Source organism: Paralichthys olivaceus, chromosome 10 (assembly GCF_024713975.1).
Source record: "Paralichthys olivaceus isolate ysfri-2021 chromosome 10, ASM2471397v2, whole genome shotgun sequence".
Lineage (NCBI taxonomy): Eukaryota > Metazoa > Chordata > Actinopteri > Pleuronectiformes > Paralichthyidae > Paralichthys > Paralichthys olivaceus.
The window spans coordinates 16091504-16110286 of record NC_091102.1 but is presented as its reverse complement, the minus strand read 5'-3'; the positions used below and the strand labels follow the sequence as shown (position 1 = coordinate 16110286).

The window sequence follows — 18783 nt, the reverse complement described above, 5'->3', positions numbered from 1 at the left end:
ATTATTAATACAAGGATGTGTAGTTGGGGCTCTTACTCAGATATAATATCACTGCCTCCTGCATGCAATTTCAACATGATTTCTATTCTGCTCGCCCACACACCAATTAATCTTCTTCACTGTTATTATTCAGGTGCATTTACAGGGGAAAAAAAGAGTCCTCGCCTTTGCTTAAAAGTTAATAATCACTGCCACTCATCGCAGGCAGCTTTTAAGACAAAGCTGGTGGGAAAATGCAACAAGGCAAATTGGACAAAATCACTGTGTACGCTGAAGTGAGCTCTGACAAACTAGCCTGGGTCACCAATTGATGTTTTTTTTTTGCTGTAACCATGTGTGAATGAAATAATAAACTTCAGCTCTTCGTTACTTTTGGGTTTTCATTATTAGCGACAGTCACTCAACCAAGTTTAGGGTCGCTCGCCTGAGTTCGCCATTAACTGAATATTGCTGACCAGTCGAGCGGAGAGAGCTCAGGCTGCTGGTGACAGTGAAAATCAGAAAAGTCAGACAATAGGTTTCTAGAGGTTATATATAAGGGGTCCAATCTGTCACATATCAGTTGTCAGTTACTGCTGGGACCAGTACGTTTGAATCTGTGAGCGCTGTGGTAGGTAGTTGGTTTGTGAAGCGGGACTGACTATCCGCTGGTGTGTTTGGTCAATGTGCAGCGAATGGGAGCTGTGTGAGCTGTCAAAACATCTTTACAAAGCCTGGGGCAAACAGCCAGCGGGCTAACACAGCACTTTTTTATTATATTGGTGTGGTTTACAATAAAAACCATTGTGGAATAAAACAAGCGCTGTCCTGTGTAAGGTGCAATATTATTTTTACATCTGTTTGCAACAACTCTGAGCTGAAACCTGCAATGCACATTCTAATAATAACAAGATGACGATGATTGTGCAGAGTTGCAGACAACACCATTTAAAGTTTGAGAGTTTTAGTCTCTGCATGAATTCAACAATAGCCTTCATGAGAGAGGAAGGGGTTGCAACAGACTAACCATTAGACCTGCCCTGGGTCAGATGTCTTATATTACAGCAGCTTCACACTATTACAATTCCTTCTTCATGAACACATTTAAAAGTCGAGACAACTTTTTCAGATTATTTTGAAAAATTTGCTATTATGAGTGAAACATTGAAAATACTGTGTAGAGTATGAAAAATAACTAATAATGTGAAACTTTGAAATGAAAATAAACTAGGAGAAAAAAACTACCCACCTATCTATCACAATTTCAACAAAATGAATTACATTTTCTGCTTTTCACTGAACACATTACACAGACAGTAAACTTAGGACCATACCATTCAAATTCCAACGCCACATATTATTATCATTATGCTTATGCTTATGGGCTAAATGAATTGAATTGCAAAAATCACACCTTCCCGATCATGCCAGAGCTGTCAGTCAATCAGCACCCTCATACATCATGTATTAACAGGTCCATCTGTCACAAAAACACTGTAACAAGAACATATTATTTATTTATCATTTATCACTAAATTCTTTGCAAATAAGAGTTATTAATTTACTTTATTTAAAAAACATGAGATAAATATATACGCTGTGTAAATAAAGTGGACTTCTGATAAGAAATAATTAGAACATATCATCCCTGAATGTTCTCAGGACTCTTTGAGGACTAGTCTCTTATGTCAAAAGCTTGACATGGACCAGCAGATGGCAGACAACAGATGAGTTGGGGGATAAACACACTAACTGATGCACCAGATTCATGCACTTTCTTCAGAAAAGTTTTTTTTTCCTTGTTTCGATCCCTGTGGATCATCCTCCTGGCTGAGCAGCGAAATGTCCTTAAACAGCCCTGCACCAGTCTATTCCATTTCATCCCTACCTGAGTGACTTCAGGAATTACCCATGTGTTTGCTCAGCAATAAAAGCCGTTATTCACATCTGCGATAGAATATGTTTTCTGACTGCTTGAGCAGCCATAGATAAAAATGTAATTCCCTATCAGATAAAATTCGCTGAAAAAGTACTGTCTCCGACTCTTTAGGGGGGCAGACTTTTACCAGACAACCTTATGAGTTTTCAGGCTTGAAAGTGCAGAGAAGTTTAATGCGGACAAGAGATTGGAAAACAAATGCTTACTCAATCAAGGAGGACTACGGAGAAAACACTTCACTGAAGTTCACCTTCTTAAATGGAACCTGACAGGTGAAAAAAAAGCAGCTACAAAACATGATTGGGAAACACACTGGGACTCGATCAACCCTGACTGGGCCTTCCTGGGTGAGGGTGTAACGTGATCATGGTTGAAACATCCTACTATCCAGGGGGCCACTACTGGTGATGCATCCTAACATTTAGAGAAAGATAAATCTACAGCCAGAAGGCCAAAACAGTGCAACAAAAAAAACTGAAATATACAAAGTCATGTTTAAAACCAAATGAATGTGATCAAAAGCTGGACAGTTAACTAAACATCTGCTGGTGATTGGTAATTCATCATCAATCTAGTTCGGAGGATCTTCAAACGTCCAAGGGATATTCACTATTTGACCGATATATATTTTTGAATTCTCTTCTTTTAGCAGAGGGTAAATTTAAGTTGACATTAGTGACAATATTCTTCAAGGTTTAACATTTGTTTTTACCATTTGCTCTGATGTTTTCATTCATATATATATAAGCAGATGCACACTGGGGGCATTTGTAAATTTGTAAAATGCCCGAAAATCCAGATCTGCACCAAAATGTAATGGGTAAATGCAAATAGGTTTTGTCATTATCCATCCAACAGCCTTTGTGTAATCTTGCTCACAAATGAACAAATCAACAAACAAATGGACCAGGGTGAAAAACGTAACCTCTTTGGTGGAAGTAACAGACTAAATCATTAAAAAGATATCAGCTATTCTTACTCTCCACAACAAAGGCATTCTTATCATGGTGGGAAGGAAAGCCTGAGCATAGCTGACCTTTCCACAGGCTTCAACAATCAGCAGTCAACAAGAGTGGGGAACATTTACCGTAAACGATAATGGACAACGAGGCACCTATTCGGAGGTTTGACCTCAAAATATTCAATTATAGCCAACAGTGAAAAGAGGGAGCTTTTGAACGATCCAGCCGTTCCTATGCAGTCAAGCTAATTTATTCAGAGGTTTAGGTCCAAATCTGCAACGGTATATGAATGTTCTAGTGCTTATGAGGATTTCTTGAGGGTTCCAGCAGGATTTAAATGTATGAGAAAGAACATCTGCTTGGAATGGGGACACTGCAGTCGGGGATAATAGGTACTGATTGACCAATTTAAAAAAAAGTTGTGGTACAAACAATGAGACAGGCCGAGGCAAGAGGAGCGTTGACGAGCTGGATCAGAATCAGACTCTATCTTTTACCACTCTCTGTGAATACTTATCTGTTATACATGAATTACTCTGAACTTTAGCTCCGACATCTTTGATTAGCTGCTAAAAATAAACATGGACATTGTGTATTGGTGTATCTGTATGATTACAAGACAAGCTGCCACTACTAAAAAAAATACACACAAATATCAGAAAGGCTTCCTGATTATTGTAAACAATGCTTTTATCTCTGTGGATGTGTCACTTCTACCTCTCACTTCTCTCCCACACTCAGTCTGCACTAAAAGCTGAAATGATTGAAATCAAGAAATGTATGTTTGAAGTTGCTGTACTCTCAACACACACATAAACCTTCCTGTCCAAACAGCTCAGACTATGACTGCTCCTTCTGCTGAACTGTGCTGTGATATATTGGTGAGAACCCATCGCAGGTAATTCACAGCAGAAAACCAAAGATGTTTCACATAAAGACATTAACAATCCACCTCTAGGGCTAAATGTATCTTACTTTGATTGGATCTGTCGTAAAAAAAAAATATGAGGGACCAGTGGTTGTTTGGAACAGTCGCAGAAGTTGTTCTATTTTCTTCAACTATTGTTAGAACTCAGTCTTTAACCCACGTCCTGATACAAGGTTATATATCAGTAAACTAGAATAGCACAGTGGAACACATACCTCAGCCAAGGCCCAACAGTCCCCATTGCCTGAATGTGACCATGTGTGAATTGTATAAATGATTCAGAGGGAATTTGGTGATAACATCAAAAAATATATCTCAGTGTTTAAGAAAGTGAAAAGAAATTCACAAAATGTAATCAGTTATTTCCAGACCCATCAGCATCCTTCCCCCAGGTTTTGTGCTAATCCGTCCTGTATATTTATCTGTAATGTTGCTAACTAATTCCTCTTTTAGACCAGAATTTGTGGGTATGTTGAGCTTTTTTAATGCAGGTTAACCCGCTAAAAAAAGGCAAAAGACTCCTTCCCCATTGCCAGTAGAAGAGTTAAGCTTGCTGTTTTTTTTTTTCCTCCCTGGTGCGTCATGAACGTAAAGATAAAATAAGGTGCTGACCAGAGGCGGACTGCTGACCTGTTTAACCCGAAGTTAAATTCTAACTGTTTATTCTCATTGCAGACAAAAGCCAGATGCTGGTGGGTGTTAGTGGGTTTTTAAACCAGTGAGAAAGGGGCTCGGCAGACAAACAAACAAACAAACACTAATGAAAACATAAGCTCCTTGGTGGAGGTAATTAGTGACTAAACTCAAATTATGAAATCAAAAGTGTAATTATAACTGTCGACTTTCAATTGTTTGTCCTGAAACTAAAACTGATATTATCTGATGTTTTTTTTAATCTTATAAATCCTTAATGAATAAGGTTAAAATGCTAAAATGGGAAAGAAAATTCTGCATGTAAAAATATTTTTTTAAACTTTTTAAATTATAAGTAAGATTTTCTTTTTCTCAAAATAGCCCTTCCAGAATACTTCAACACTATTTTGGGAGCAACACTGCCCCTGAAGATCATGATAAAATGTTAGAGCAAATTAGCAGCTCTGGAGACAACTGATTCATCCAGTTTCTTCAAACAGAATATCTGAGTGAGCTGGAATGGCTCCAGATGGATCTGTACATTTTATCTGTGAATAATGAGGGGATAATTTGAAGTGTTATTTGAGGTGAGTTTGACCTGTGGTTCATTATTTGTCTTTTTATATTCCTCATTAACCCGAGAGACAGCTGATAAGAAGAGAGTGGGAGAAGGTCAGGTCAACATGCAGGTAATTCACTGTCTCACTTTAACTAAAATATGTTTTCTTTTTCATGTGTCCTTCATGCGGAGGCTTGAACTAAACCCTGACCTTGTAAGACTTGAAATACAAATAATCCACAGTATTTTCACGACTGGCAAAAGCTTTAGAATTGATTTCTCCCAGAGGAGAAGCACGTCTTCTCGCCTTTCTTCCAACGATTCATTACTGCAGGCAAAGTGCCCATCACTTCTCTGGTGTAACAGCTGGGATGGAGAGCTGGTATGTGTTGGGACTAAATGTGCAGAGAGACCGGCATGTAGCGGCTGCTCCCTCCAAGGTCCAACAAATTCATATGTCTAGCTCCACGGAAGAGCAGCTTAAAACATCTTCTGTCTGGAGCAAAACCTGCCACGAAAGGAGGTCACTGAGATGTTTGCACAAAACATAACAAACTGAGCAGCAGAATTATTCTGTCACTGTAATTACCTGTTTCTGTCCATGTTGTTTTAAGAAATAAAGAATAGCCGCTCTGGCTTTTTGAAACGTGTCTTGATGTTTGTTTAATCAGTGCATTGATGATGCATTTATATGGACAGCTAATTTAAGGCTGTCAGCAGTGTTGAATCATCATCCTGACAAATAGCTTTTTTTGTCCCTCCTGTAAAATAAAAGAGTTTAGGTTTGTCTTTGCAAACACCTTATTATGACAATAATAAGCTGTTATATTGTTGTGTGACCTCAAGCTGCCTCGGTAGTTATGACACGAGTAATGAAGGAAGTGAAATCGAGAAGTGTTTGAGCGACAAAGTCTGCATTAAGAGGAGCTGGATGGATGGGTTGAAAGAAAACAGGACATTCACCCAGGAGCCTGCCATTTGTTTGATTATTGTAAAATCTATAACCTGTGATATCCCTTTGTCTCTTTTACGACTTTACCAAGATGAAGAATGTCCTTAAGCCTGACTAAGTAGTTTTTGTACTTAAACTTAACCAAACATCACAACTTTGAAAGTTTATTATTTTTCTTGTGACGATTGAAGACCTGATACACCGAATAAGGGATTTGTAGGGGGAAGAGGGGGAAATCTATTTTGCCAAATGTTCATTGTGTAAGAAATTAAATGGTTAAATACATTTCAAGCGGATATGTTATTGTAAAGTGTATTTACTTTAATACATGGTTTTGAAAACAATTTTACTTGGGAGAAGGAAGATAAGTGGATGAAATGGAACACAGACAGATGTTAATGTTTCCAAAGCTCAAGCCCTAAAAAAAATAACAAATGGCCTATGAGTCATATCCAAGTGACCTCAGTGGCTGTCAGTACTTGCTGGAATTAAGGCTGAAGAACCTTTTGTATATTACAAAGCAAATATAATATTTATATACGCATTTTTGCATTTTCATATTACTGTCAAATTGTTGGTACGTTTTATTTCATCTGCCGAGGAGGTTATGTTTCACGCCTATGTGTTCATGGTCAGCAGGATTATTTTAAAACTACTGAAAGGTTTTCCATGACATTTGGTGGAAGGATAGGACATGGGCCAAGAAAGAACCCACTCAAGTTTGGCATAGAGGGGGCGGAAACAGGAATATATTTTTTCCACTTTCTTGAATATGGCGTTTTTGGAAAGTTGACAGATTTGCCAGGGAATAATTCATGTATCTTGATATATTGATGAGAATTTTAGGGGGCTGTTGCTCCTTGGCGGAGGTGTACGCATCCTATGAGCTCAACACAACTCAAAATCTACCATTTCTTTAACACATCAACCTAAGGAAATATTATTCTCCTAGGGCGCCTTCAGCATCTTTTCAAACACACAGAATGAATCATACCAGCATTCATAGTGAGTAAAGTCAGTTGTATATCACTGCTATTCCAGCCTGCAGTGCCACAGTGTGAACATATGTTTAAATAACCAAACTTGCACGAATGGTCTAAGTCCAATAAGCCAATTAAGGAGGAAGCAGAAAACCTCTTTCAACATTTCAACATTCACTAACAATACACCCGCCACAAATCATTCTGTGAGAATTAAGCCTCAAACCAGCCAAAGCTCATATTCTGACTTGTCCTGTCAAAACTCATTAGACTCTCCAGTTGGTTAATATATTTAGACCCTCTTCTGCCTTCCTGATAAACATACACATGATCCATTGTGACAGGATAATAAAACACAGGCAAAAAAGGATGCAATTAGGTTTCTAATCTATGGAAATGAGCAATTAATGTCGGGTAAGAAGCTGCGATTCTGACTTTTAATCAGGTCAGTGTTTTCTGAGCCCATAAACTTGGTGATGGTCCCTCATGAATAATGCATGTTAACACTGATGGTACTATCACCCAACATAATGATATGGCTGAGCACAATGGATCACATTATACCTGATAGTTCATGCATCACAATGCAATCGATAACATTATGTGTCTAGACCACAGCAATGGTGGCTCAGTTACAGCCTTGATGAATTTTACTGCTTGTTGAAGCTCGACTCTAATTACATTTGTGAATAAGAGTTGCACTTTATGGTTATTGCCATTTTAATGATGAAAAAAGAAATGAATCAAACCATACTAATACATGTATTGATGAATTACAAATAATAATAGCTGTTATTTAGAGGCTGACTAGTTTTAAAAAATATTTTTTCTTTCATTGTACAGTGATTTTAATTATGGAATATAAACAATACATTCATTATGGGGAACTGATTTTATGAGATTTATATATTTTAATTCATTTTATGTTTTTTTCATCTTCTTGATTGTTTTTAATTAAATCAAAAAAACTAAGGAACTAGAAGGCCACTCTGAGAGCACATGCCTCTGCCAAGGGTAAACCCATATCTCGTCATTTTTAAAGCAGTGTTTACTTAACTAGACTTCATGAAAAACCTAAAATGCTTTTAAACTACTTATAATAAAATGAAAAACTTGTTCAAGGTGTTCTGCTCTGTTGCTGTATTGTACAGCTGTGTGCAGTGCTAGTTGCAGCGTGTTCTTAAAATTGTCACAATCCACGCAAACTGTCAGCACCTAACCTTTATAGCTGAAATTGTGTGTGTACCCATAAATGACATCAATGCAGCTCTCGCTCATGCAAGAACTTGTCTTTCATTCTTTATTCAGGTCCACACTATGTACCACCCCTCTGTAAAAACCATGGAAATCAGTATTTCTACATAACCTCCTTGTCTGAGGTAAATAAAGTATAGAAATGAAAGATTCAATCCTCTCATTGCTCTCAACAAATACTGACTGAATACCCAAGAAAAACTGAGTTGAACTGCTCCTTTAAAATCCAAATCCAGGACAGTACCTTCAGAGCTGACACAGGTCACATTCTGGACGGCGGTTCCAGGCCCACAGGGCTGTGTGTTGAGAACGCAGCTTTCCCCTTGTTGGACCTGCCACAGGTAGCAGGCAGGGTCCTCACAGGGGATGGACTCGACTTGGTGAGGACAGGTGTCTGGAGAACTGTTGGACTCCCACAACACCTCTCTCCTCCTCTGTCTGAAACCTGACAGCAAGCAAGAGCAAAAGGGAGGGAGAAGAAAAGGTTGTCAGCCACAAAACAGTGAGCACGTTGACATGTAAAAATCAGCTGACCCCCTGTCAGCCAATCACTGAAAGAAAGCATTATGGTTCATTTAACTGTGTGAGGCACGGTGGCTTAATGGTCACCACTGACTCAGCACAAGGGATCAATTCCACCAACCAGGTCCTTCTGTGTGAGGTTTGCATGTATGAGCTTCTTCTGATTCTAACAATTATTAAGTAGAGTCAAGTTATTTGAAAAGCGTGTTTCAAAACAACAGACATTTATCAAACTACCATTTTAAAGCTAAATCAGGGGAGATACAAAAATAAAAAGATGAAACAACATGACATTGAATAATTAAATAAAAATAGTTGGATAAGATAAAAATCACATAAATAAAATTGTCCAGTTGTCGAGGTCCTGATGTGGAGGGCCGACTGTTCCACAGTTTTGATGCAACTACTGAAAAAGATCGAGCTCCATTTTTGTGATCTCACATCTCACATCGTGTGAGTCACATCATTTTTGGCCTGCTACATGTGAGACAACACAGATGGGCTGACGTTTCAACAGAGATGGCTACTACTATCATCATTACGTCTGAAATCAGCTTTGCGTGTGATTCTTGTATTTGTAGAGATTCCCAAATTATACCTGCTGCAATAATACTTAGAACTTTACTGGACATTACCTCTTTGATGGCTTATTTAGGTCTCTCATTAACTATGCACCTCATAATCACGTTATCATCATATAGTTACATAAATAGATAGAATAAAATAGGCACAGAGGTAATGATGTCTGATCTACTGAGTGGGCCACATGGCTTTCATAGCACTGCCATACAAGCCAGTAGCCAGTCAGATTTACCTTAAGCCTCTTTATTAAGTTATTATTTTTCATTACACAACCTGTCTTACAGAGCTCAAATGGATAAACTCAAAAAATACAACTGAATTGAATACCTTTTTATTATAATTTATTCTTCTTCTAGCCATGGATTTTATTATTTTTCTTGTGAAGCACTTTGTAACTTTGTTTAGATAAGTGCTATACAAATACAGTTATTATTATTATTATTATTATTATTAAATACTGAATACACACATTTCTAGGTTTTCAGTGCCAGGCCACATTGGTTTCTTTTTACCAAAACTATTCTTGTGAGAAAATAATATTTTTTTGTTTAATTTGATTGATGTGAATTATTTGCCTTTTGGTATATTAACACAGGAAGTACAATTATATTTGTAAAAAGAATGGTCTTGATCAAACTGCTTATGTTATTCATGCCTTGACTTTTCCTGTTTAGGAATCCAGTGAGCAGTGAATGAGCTGTTGACAGAGTGCTTGTGTATGAAACTCAATTACAGCACCAGGAGCTGTCCACTGTATCCACCGAGCAGCTTTGGCTGAGACTCTTTCCACAGAAGAGGCACAACATAAAAACGTATATTTCAGATGTCACTTTGGTAAATGGTTTTTCTGGTAGTTGTCAACTCAAAACCTCTCTTTTTCCTGGCCTCTGCTTATATTTCCTGCAAACGTTGTTAAAATGTCAATGTAAACATAAAGTTTATTGCATAACTCCTTAGAATTACAAGAAGACAAAGATTACTGGGCTAGTTTACAGTTTACAGTGCTCGTACTATAAGCCGGATATAAAAAACTAAAATAAAGCTGAGGGGGAAAATGTCAATAAGTTGCTGAATATTCACCAGTGCATCTAAATAATGAAACTACATCATTAAAAACAGAAAACTGTTGCCTTACAAAAACCCCTTGTAGAATTAAAAGTTGCTTGAGACATTTCACTACATGTACTCATAATAATCTGCATCTACAGATCCTGGCACCCACCAGTCTGAAATTCCAGTAGGGCGCCTCTGTGTCTATTGCATGATATCTATGGTAAGTGTTACATGTCGAATTGAACATGTGTCAGAGGAATGACAACTACCTACTGTGCGTGTGATCCGGGATCCACCAGTCAGTTTGAAGTAGCAGACCGTTTTATTATTTATATTATAGACCTGTGTTTTTTGCTTGTGACTGAGTGTTTCAGATCAATTTGCAGCACATGCCCATAGAAGATAGAGAATCATTCACTTGCAGTAAGAAGTCATTTTTCAACAAAAAACAAAACACAAAGGAAAGGCTATTTAAATGCACAATATTCTCCGTTTTCCTTTATAAAAGAAAGATCTTAAATAAATAATGTGCCCAGGAGCCGTGCCGTGAAGGGACAAACTGATTAATTAATAAAAGCAGCAAAGAAAACAGGGAGCAGCAAGGGGAGGTGAGGGCCATAATGAGCTGAACAACATAGACAAGGAGAAGGGGTTTTTTGAGGAAAAAAGTGGAAAAGTTTAAGTGATCTGTATCAAGTTACAGTAGCTGGTAAGACCTTTTCGCTCCAATTAATGACTCTTACTGTTTTTCCACTGCCGCTGCTTTTTCTGTTGCTAAATGGTCTTCTACCTGCTGAGGTGTGCCGGCTCCACACTGGCACCGGCTGAACAGCTCTGTAGTGGTTGAAATGAAATGCCGATCATAACGACTCATTTCCACTAACTTTCATTCTTCAGCTGCTACATTCATTAACCTGAGAGCATGCATGGTGAGTGCTGAGTGCATAATTAAGAATAACATCGTGAAAAATATTTAAATCACTTGACACAATTTACACAAGAAGCTATGTATAAATTAGGTGTACACACGATCATGACTGTATGGGATCTGTGCACAGCAATAGGTTTCAGATACATATAAGAAGATAAGAACAGGACACGCATATGACTTATGCTATGATGTAATTTAGATATAACGTGATTAAAATCAAGCCCAGAGGCTTAGTCGAGGAGTTAATCGTATCTGTCCGTGAATTGAGGGACAAAAACGTCCTTATTTTTTAGATGTTAAGCTGCTAAAGTCATGTTTTTTTTTTTTTGTAGTGTGTCGGATCAAAGCCTGAGCAACACAGAGTCAAGATGTGAAGTAATTTAAAAACTACAATCTGGTGTCCCATGTGTCAGGATAGCACTTCTGCGTAGCTTCCTCTCTAAACCTAACTATTATATCTATAGGCTTTTTTTAAGCAAGAAAATGAAAAGCACAGTCGATCAGGAACGAATTTCTTCACAGAACAATGGATGTGAAATTTGTCCCTGTTCCTTACATTGAAAGAACATTTCCACAGTGTTTCCCACATAATTCATTCAATCTATAGCAGTAGTGGGGGTGCACGTGCATGACCGTCGCTCTCATGAGCAACAGATTCCAAGTGACAGGTACATATTCTGAAAGACAAGTTCTAGTGTGAAAGAGACACTTTGATCTTATGCTGCACTAACTTTGAAACATGTCTGGAAACAATTTACAAAGTTAAGAGCATTGAAGTGTTTCCTGATGCTGATCTGATATTTATTAAAGAGAATATACTTTTTAAAACTGCACTCATACTTTTAGTAACAAAAATATTCAACTGAGAAGAGTCACTCTTTGTGTTTGGTGACAGATTATAAAAATGAAAAATATATTATTTTTTTTACGGTTTCAGCTGAAGCAAGGTCTGAAGATTCAGGCGCAGCGACTGTCAAGCCGACACTGTAGTCCAGGCAAGTTGCCTACGATGTTGTGAGCATTTATACTTGCAAATGAGCATTTTGGTTGTTGCCTGTTGGGTTGGAGTCGCAGCTAATTAATATTGAACAGTTAGTTTTACTGTGTAGACAGTGGACAAAGATGTGCATGACCATTAAACTGCAGCAGGACAACATCAAGTTTTGTGTGTTTGTCAGGACACTCACGGACATGGACAAGACATATGAAGCCGAACATGTTACATTTCTAGTGGTGTTCATTTAGACAACAACATTGGCTGCAGCTCCAAGCCCCAGGCTATATGTCAGTTCAATGCAGAAGTATAAATTTACTTTAAAGAAAATAAAAGGGGAAAAAAAAAGCTGCTTAGAGAAAACTGAGACTGTGTTGGACCGACAGAGGGTTTTTTTTTTTTGTAGCACAGATTTAAAATTAAGGTTGGCTTACATTTCTATTCTGTTCCCTATTACCACAGATCCTATTTTAATGGAACACCAGTTTAACTACAGCTCTTTATAAAGCTATGCATTATGGATTATATCTAGCCTTATTGTGTTGCTAGACGAGTGTTTGAGTCCATTTGTAGTGAGTCTTCCAGAGTTAATCTGCATTTAAAGTGTTTGTTTAGTCCAGTTTAATCTGCAGGAGTGTGAATCTGCTGCTACAGAGGAAAATAAAGTCTAATTCATCACAAGTGAAAACTAGTTATTTGTCTGTCAAACAGCCAATAATGATGTCTGTCAGATGATGAACTTAAAATCTCGAAAACATTAATTGTAAGAAAAAACACCTACTCAGCCAATCACGTTCTGTCATGTATGTACAGGAGGATGAGAAAATTGCAGTTCAACCTCACCCTCATCCCACCCCACCCTCGACAGCCCCCCCTGCAGGAGCCCAGGGGAATGCTGAGTTGGTCATAATAAAACCTGTATTTTGTGCTTTAAGAACTTTTTTTTTTTTTTTAAGTGTTACTTTTCATCCACTTTACCCTCACTAAAGCTCAGTGTGGGCCTGCAGTAAATATCGACAAACGGAAATTGACTACTTAACGAAAGAGGACTCCACTGAGTGACAACTTAAAACACTGGATGCCAGCTTTTAGCAACGTACGTTCCGCTCCCTTAATGCATCTTGAGATTTTACAGCTTTTACAGGAAATGTGTCCACATTTGTTGGCAAGCTCTGTTTTTAATACATAATTGACAGTGGCAGTGAAATCTAAAAGGGGATCATCCGATAAAGTGTCCTATAACATTTTAACATAATCATTATCATTAAGCCTGTTACCTGATCAATGTCCCAATTGGCCCTCAGTGTCTTATTCCCTCGTCTGAAACACTGAAGGCTGGATGTTTCATGAAACATTTATTTGTGCGGACACCTCATGGTCGTGATAGGCAGAGCTTGACTGCTGAGCTCTTCCAATGTGTTAGAAAATACAGTAGAATAAAAAAAGGCTCAGGCGCTTCGGACCCATTCTCATTTTACCGCAGCTCAGTCACTTGGCAGGAAGGTCATGCATTCTTTCCCTTCACTGGTGCAACTGTCCGACCCCAGAATGCCCAGTCTACAAATTACATCCCCTGACCATCCGCTGGCACGAGGCACCGGTCCGGGAGCCAGATCCGAGCGTCGCTGCCCGAATGAGATCTCGAGGAGCAAAGAGACGGTGGATCGATTGCAGCGCTGCCCAGAGCACTTAGTCCTGCTCACATCCAAACTGCAAAAATAACACAATTTGGTGCGGGCATGCCCCCGTGGATATTAATAATTGAAAGGTTTCTTGGTCATACCAGGTTTATTTCAGGGAAACAGGAGCTATCCAATGATTTTCATCACTGTTGTTCAAAAACACCATTACACTCCAGCAAAGTGACTCCTAGGTGAGGCGTTAAGAAGAAATTCTATCCAGTAACCTCCCGTGTTCAATTCATTTTCCCGCATAGCTGCAAAATGTGATAGGCCAAGATAACATGGAAGGAATGTGAAAAGCACATAAAGCCACTCTGAGGCTATTTAAATTTGTAATTTTCCAGAGAGCAAAGCTGGGGCAGCACAAGCATCTCGTCTGCCCCGCTCCTCCACCTGAAGAGTGGGATCCCGCGGGCCTTTCGATTAGAAACGGATCACAGTTTATTCTGATGTTGTGAAACATCTAGTTTAAGTGCACGTTCAATATAAGAGCAAGAAATGTTTTGAATCTCAAGGACCACGGCTGAATGAGTTGGATCATAACAATACTCAGCTCCTCAATAACAGCTCTTTGCTTCCCAGGCAGCAGAGTTCACTGCGAGTGGTTTTTTATCGGTTTCATACTCTTTTTTAGCTTTGGGCTCTGGGTCTTTATGATTGCCATCAAAAGAGCGTATACCACAAGAGACCCCTGTGCGGAACAGCAGATGCTGTGTTTTCTACTCCTTGAAATATATTAATGACACTGTCAGCGAGAGGGGACGGCTCATCCCATAGAGATCCTGTGTTGGAGATTGTGGGCACTGACCTGAACAGTGTACCCTTAAGTCACTCCCCGGGGCGTTTTCATGCACATTTACTCATGGCAGGGACGAGGTCATGCTGCCCTTTTAGCACAGCGCTAACACACCAGGAGCTCCGCCACTGACATCGCACTGACTCAGACATACACACTACACTGCTACACACTACGTAACCTTTCTAAGGCAGTCAGATATGACACACGCTCACCTGTGCAAAAAGACAAGAACATGTACGCAGCACAAGCACACAGAATACTTCAGCACACCTAATTATACGCACGCACACGCATGCACGCACACACACACACACACACAGGAAGCATCTTATCTGCTGATACTCCCATCACCTGGGGACTGAGAGCTGAACTACAGGTGTGCTCTCTTCCTGTCTTTCGTCTGCTCTGGTTTATACGTTTACTGCCTCCTTCCCGAGCGCACTTCCTCTCAGCAAGACGCTTATCAACAAACAATTTACGATTCAAACATACACTGTCTCCCTCTCCTGCTGTAACAACATCACTCTCCTGTGCCGTCACTCTCTCTCTGCCTCCGTCAGGCACAACACCTCCCCTCTCTTTCAGCGCCACTGTTGCCAAAGCACACAGCACTATCTACTGTTTAGACATTCAAAACATGGTGGACAGCAAAATTGAAAACAAGTACATGTGTAATAGCTTTCAGGTAAGTGTAAAGGCCCTTGTTGACCGTATTGAAGGTACTCAGCTCTGAGGTGATGATTGCCGCCAACAGCTAATTGTAAATGTACAACAAGGCTACAACCAACACAACAGATACATATTTTACATTTTTAGACTCAACACTCTCAGTCAGTTTTTATATTGTGGACACTTGATTTATCATGATAGAGTTTTCCAAACCACTCCTGAGTAGTAGAAGCTTAGTAAAAGTGTCATGGCAGGTATAAGCTTGTTCTCCAAATATGATTGCTGACATCATCAATTTAGTAGTGATTATCATGGCCAAAATAATGATATCATCAATAATAATAATAATAATAAATTATTTAAGTCGGTTTATTGTATACAATTAAATGTTTCCCATATAATGACCTCAATACCAATCATCCTGCAAGGGTTGTGCAGATAAAAGAAGAAGATATTCTTAACATTGGTTACATATTCATATAGTCATATTTTTTGACTTAATGTAATAAATAATATAATAAGTAATTAAATAAGTAAGAGACTCTGATACAGAAATATAGTTGAGGAGATCACAGGAAGACAGAACTTACCAGATAATAAGTCTGTAAGATGTTCAGTTTTTAAAGTTGTGAATAAAACATTTAGCCTTAATTCCAAGTGAATGGACAATCAAGAGAGAGAGAGAGAGATTGAAACAGGATTGATGTAAAAAGGACTAGATTCTTTACCCACTATTATCATATGTGTATTGTGATATTGATAAAAATGGTTGTAATGCCAGTAGTGTTAACGTACACAAAATACTTCAGGCATATCTGTAAAAATATTCTATTTTAGGAAGTCAGGTAAAAAGTGTCCACAGGAGGCTGTTACGGACATGTGAAGCTAATATAAAATCATCATACCTATCTGGACATTATGCATTCTGGTATAATTAGCAGCCGTGAAAGTGTGGCTGTTGTGTGACATCATGGAAACATGAAGTCCTCCAATCATTTCCCTGTTATTAAGCTGTGTGTGGTCTGATGTCCATTAGTCTGTTCACCTGCCGAGCAGCGTCCTGTCGGAGTCTATGAAGACAGCTGAAACGATGATGCATGATGTTTAATTTGTTCTCTAACTAGCTGGTGACACCTACAGTTGCTAGTTTCATTATTGCATTAACACCAGTTTATTCCTGGGAGCTGGAAGGTGTTTCTGGCAGAAGACGTGTGAAGTGTGTCAAACTGTAGGAACACACTGTAACTGAATTTCACGCACTAAAATGTATAGCATGTATTCTGTGCACCAGACATGTGTCTCCACCACTAACTGGATTATATGACGTGTCCTTCACATTGGAATGTTGTTTCTACTGCATAAATTCTACTGCACAAATCCCCTTTCTCTTCTTGTGAGTCATCAGTGATGGGAAAGTGGCTTTCTTGGAGGGGGATTTATTTTAAGACAAAGTGTTTTTTTTAGGACATTTTAGAAAAGCGTGTGTTTGGCCTCGTAAGATTATTCGTGTGACAGTGCTGCGGTACTGCTAATACTTTGAAATTAAATTAACTGACCATCACCATTATACACATCCATCTCAAATACATTTCCTTAGTGGTGGTAGAGATTTACGGAAACTAATCATCTCCACATCCATCAGTCATCCTCCACCCCTCCACCCCTTATGCAGATGTCCATGTGCAGCCCATATGTGTCGACTGTACATGCTCCAGGTACAATCACTCCACCTGCTGGAATGGCCTGTGTGATCAGGTGGGCATGCATGGAACTCCAGACCAACTCAGACAGTGATTTAAGTATGAACGGAACCGTGGGCAAATGTGTGAACAGACCTCTCAGCATAGAACATGGAAAACAAGCTCAACCCTTGACAGTAGCAGTGATACCTTGAGCACATTGTTTTGAAAACACGAGTGCATTATGGCATCACGACTGTCTACACTGACATTCTGTCACACTGCAAATTGTTCAAGCCAAAGCTCATTCACTCTGATTCCCTCCACTGCTGTTTACTACATCATACCTTTCTTCCCCTGTGGTTCTTTGCAGTTGTCGTGTAGGCAGGAGCCCCAGGTTGTCCACCGGGAGAGCAGGCAGTGGTTCTGGCAGGGGACGGAGCAGGGCTGGACAGCGGAGGGGGGCTCTATGCCAGCACACAGCCTGGTGTTCACAGGTCTGGACACTGAACAAACAAACACGGGAACACAGGCAAGGAAAAATCAAGCTTAAGTCAGCAGTGGTGGAATGTGTTTGTGAATGTGAATGTGTCTGTGTGTGTTTGTCCTTGGCATTACTATTGTCATGGGGACATAAGCCCTGTAAGTCCCTTATAGTGATGTAAATCATTACATTTTTAGGTGAATATCTATTATTATCATTCAGATAAAATGAGTGCAAGGTTGGACGAAGGCTGGGATTAGAGTAAAGCAAATAGAAATTTTAACCAACACCATGTGTTTAAACTTCATATTTCCCTCCCTTCATAAGTTACTAGCGAATTTTATTTCAGATTTTAAGATTCTTTTAATTACTTTTGGAGGTGTAATCTAAGATCTTCAAACTAACATTAACTAGTCATTCCCAAGTCAAGGCTGGTAACTAAGGATGACCACGCTTTTACCATCAGGACCCTAAGACTTGCCAGCACTATGGTGGTTTTTAAATTATATTTCATTTAGCTGATGCTTATATTGAAAGCGACTGACAATAAGTACATCAACCATACAAACCCAGAACAACAAGAATCAAGTAAGTACAATCTTTTTTTCTTATCCAAGGTAAAATCCTTGCTTAAATATATGTACAATTAAAACTATTATTCTAGTTGGTAAATGTTACAGTGAGTCTTCAGGAAATAATGTCAACCAAGATAATGTACTTTGCATGACACTGTGTGTATGTGTGTGTGCACGCTCTAGATGTAATGAAGAGAGAGAAGAGGATGAAGAAGCATACCTGTCATTGTTCTTGAAAGAATGGATGCTATTTACTGTAGTTCTGATTGGGAAGACAATTGCGTATAAACTTTACCGAAGGCTACAGCTTCAAATTTTGCACACTGTGATGAAAAGCAGGGCAGATTTAGTAAAGTTGTTTTATGTGGAGTGAAAATAAAGGAGAAAACCGAGAGAACAGAGGGAAAATTGCTCTTCTCATCTCATGCCTGGCTCGGGAGAATATTAAATGGAGGGCAGCAGCGAGCTAAAGCAGTAAACAGGAGCTGAAAAGGGAGATAGTGAAGGCAAGTCACGGTATAACCAATTCACAGCTAAGCATGGCTGGCATCATTTGTAGATCACAGAAAGCTCTGCCACCTGTAATGGGCTCTGACATTAGTCTCTCACACAGAACAAGAGGGTATC

General features: G+C 39.0%; 1 protein-coding gene across 1 annotated transcript in view; it reads right to left on the bottom strand.

The window, feature by feature from the left end:
• Positions 1-18783, bottom strand: part of thsd7ba (thrombospondin, type I, domain containing 7Ba) — a 183610-nt gene that overhangs the window by 76176 nt on the left and 88651 nt on the right. Inside the window, exons 7-8 of the mRNA XM_069533160.1 lie at positions 17445-17603; positions 8431-8631 (exon numbers count right to left, since the gene is read on the bottom strand). Of these exons, the coding sequence (XP_069389261.1) occupies positions 8431-8631; positions 17445-17603 (360 nt within the window). The remainder of the gene's footprint in view (positions 1-8430; positions 8632-17444; positions 17604-18783) is intronic.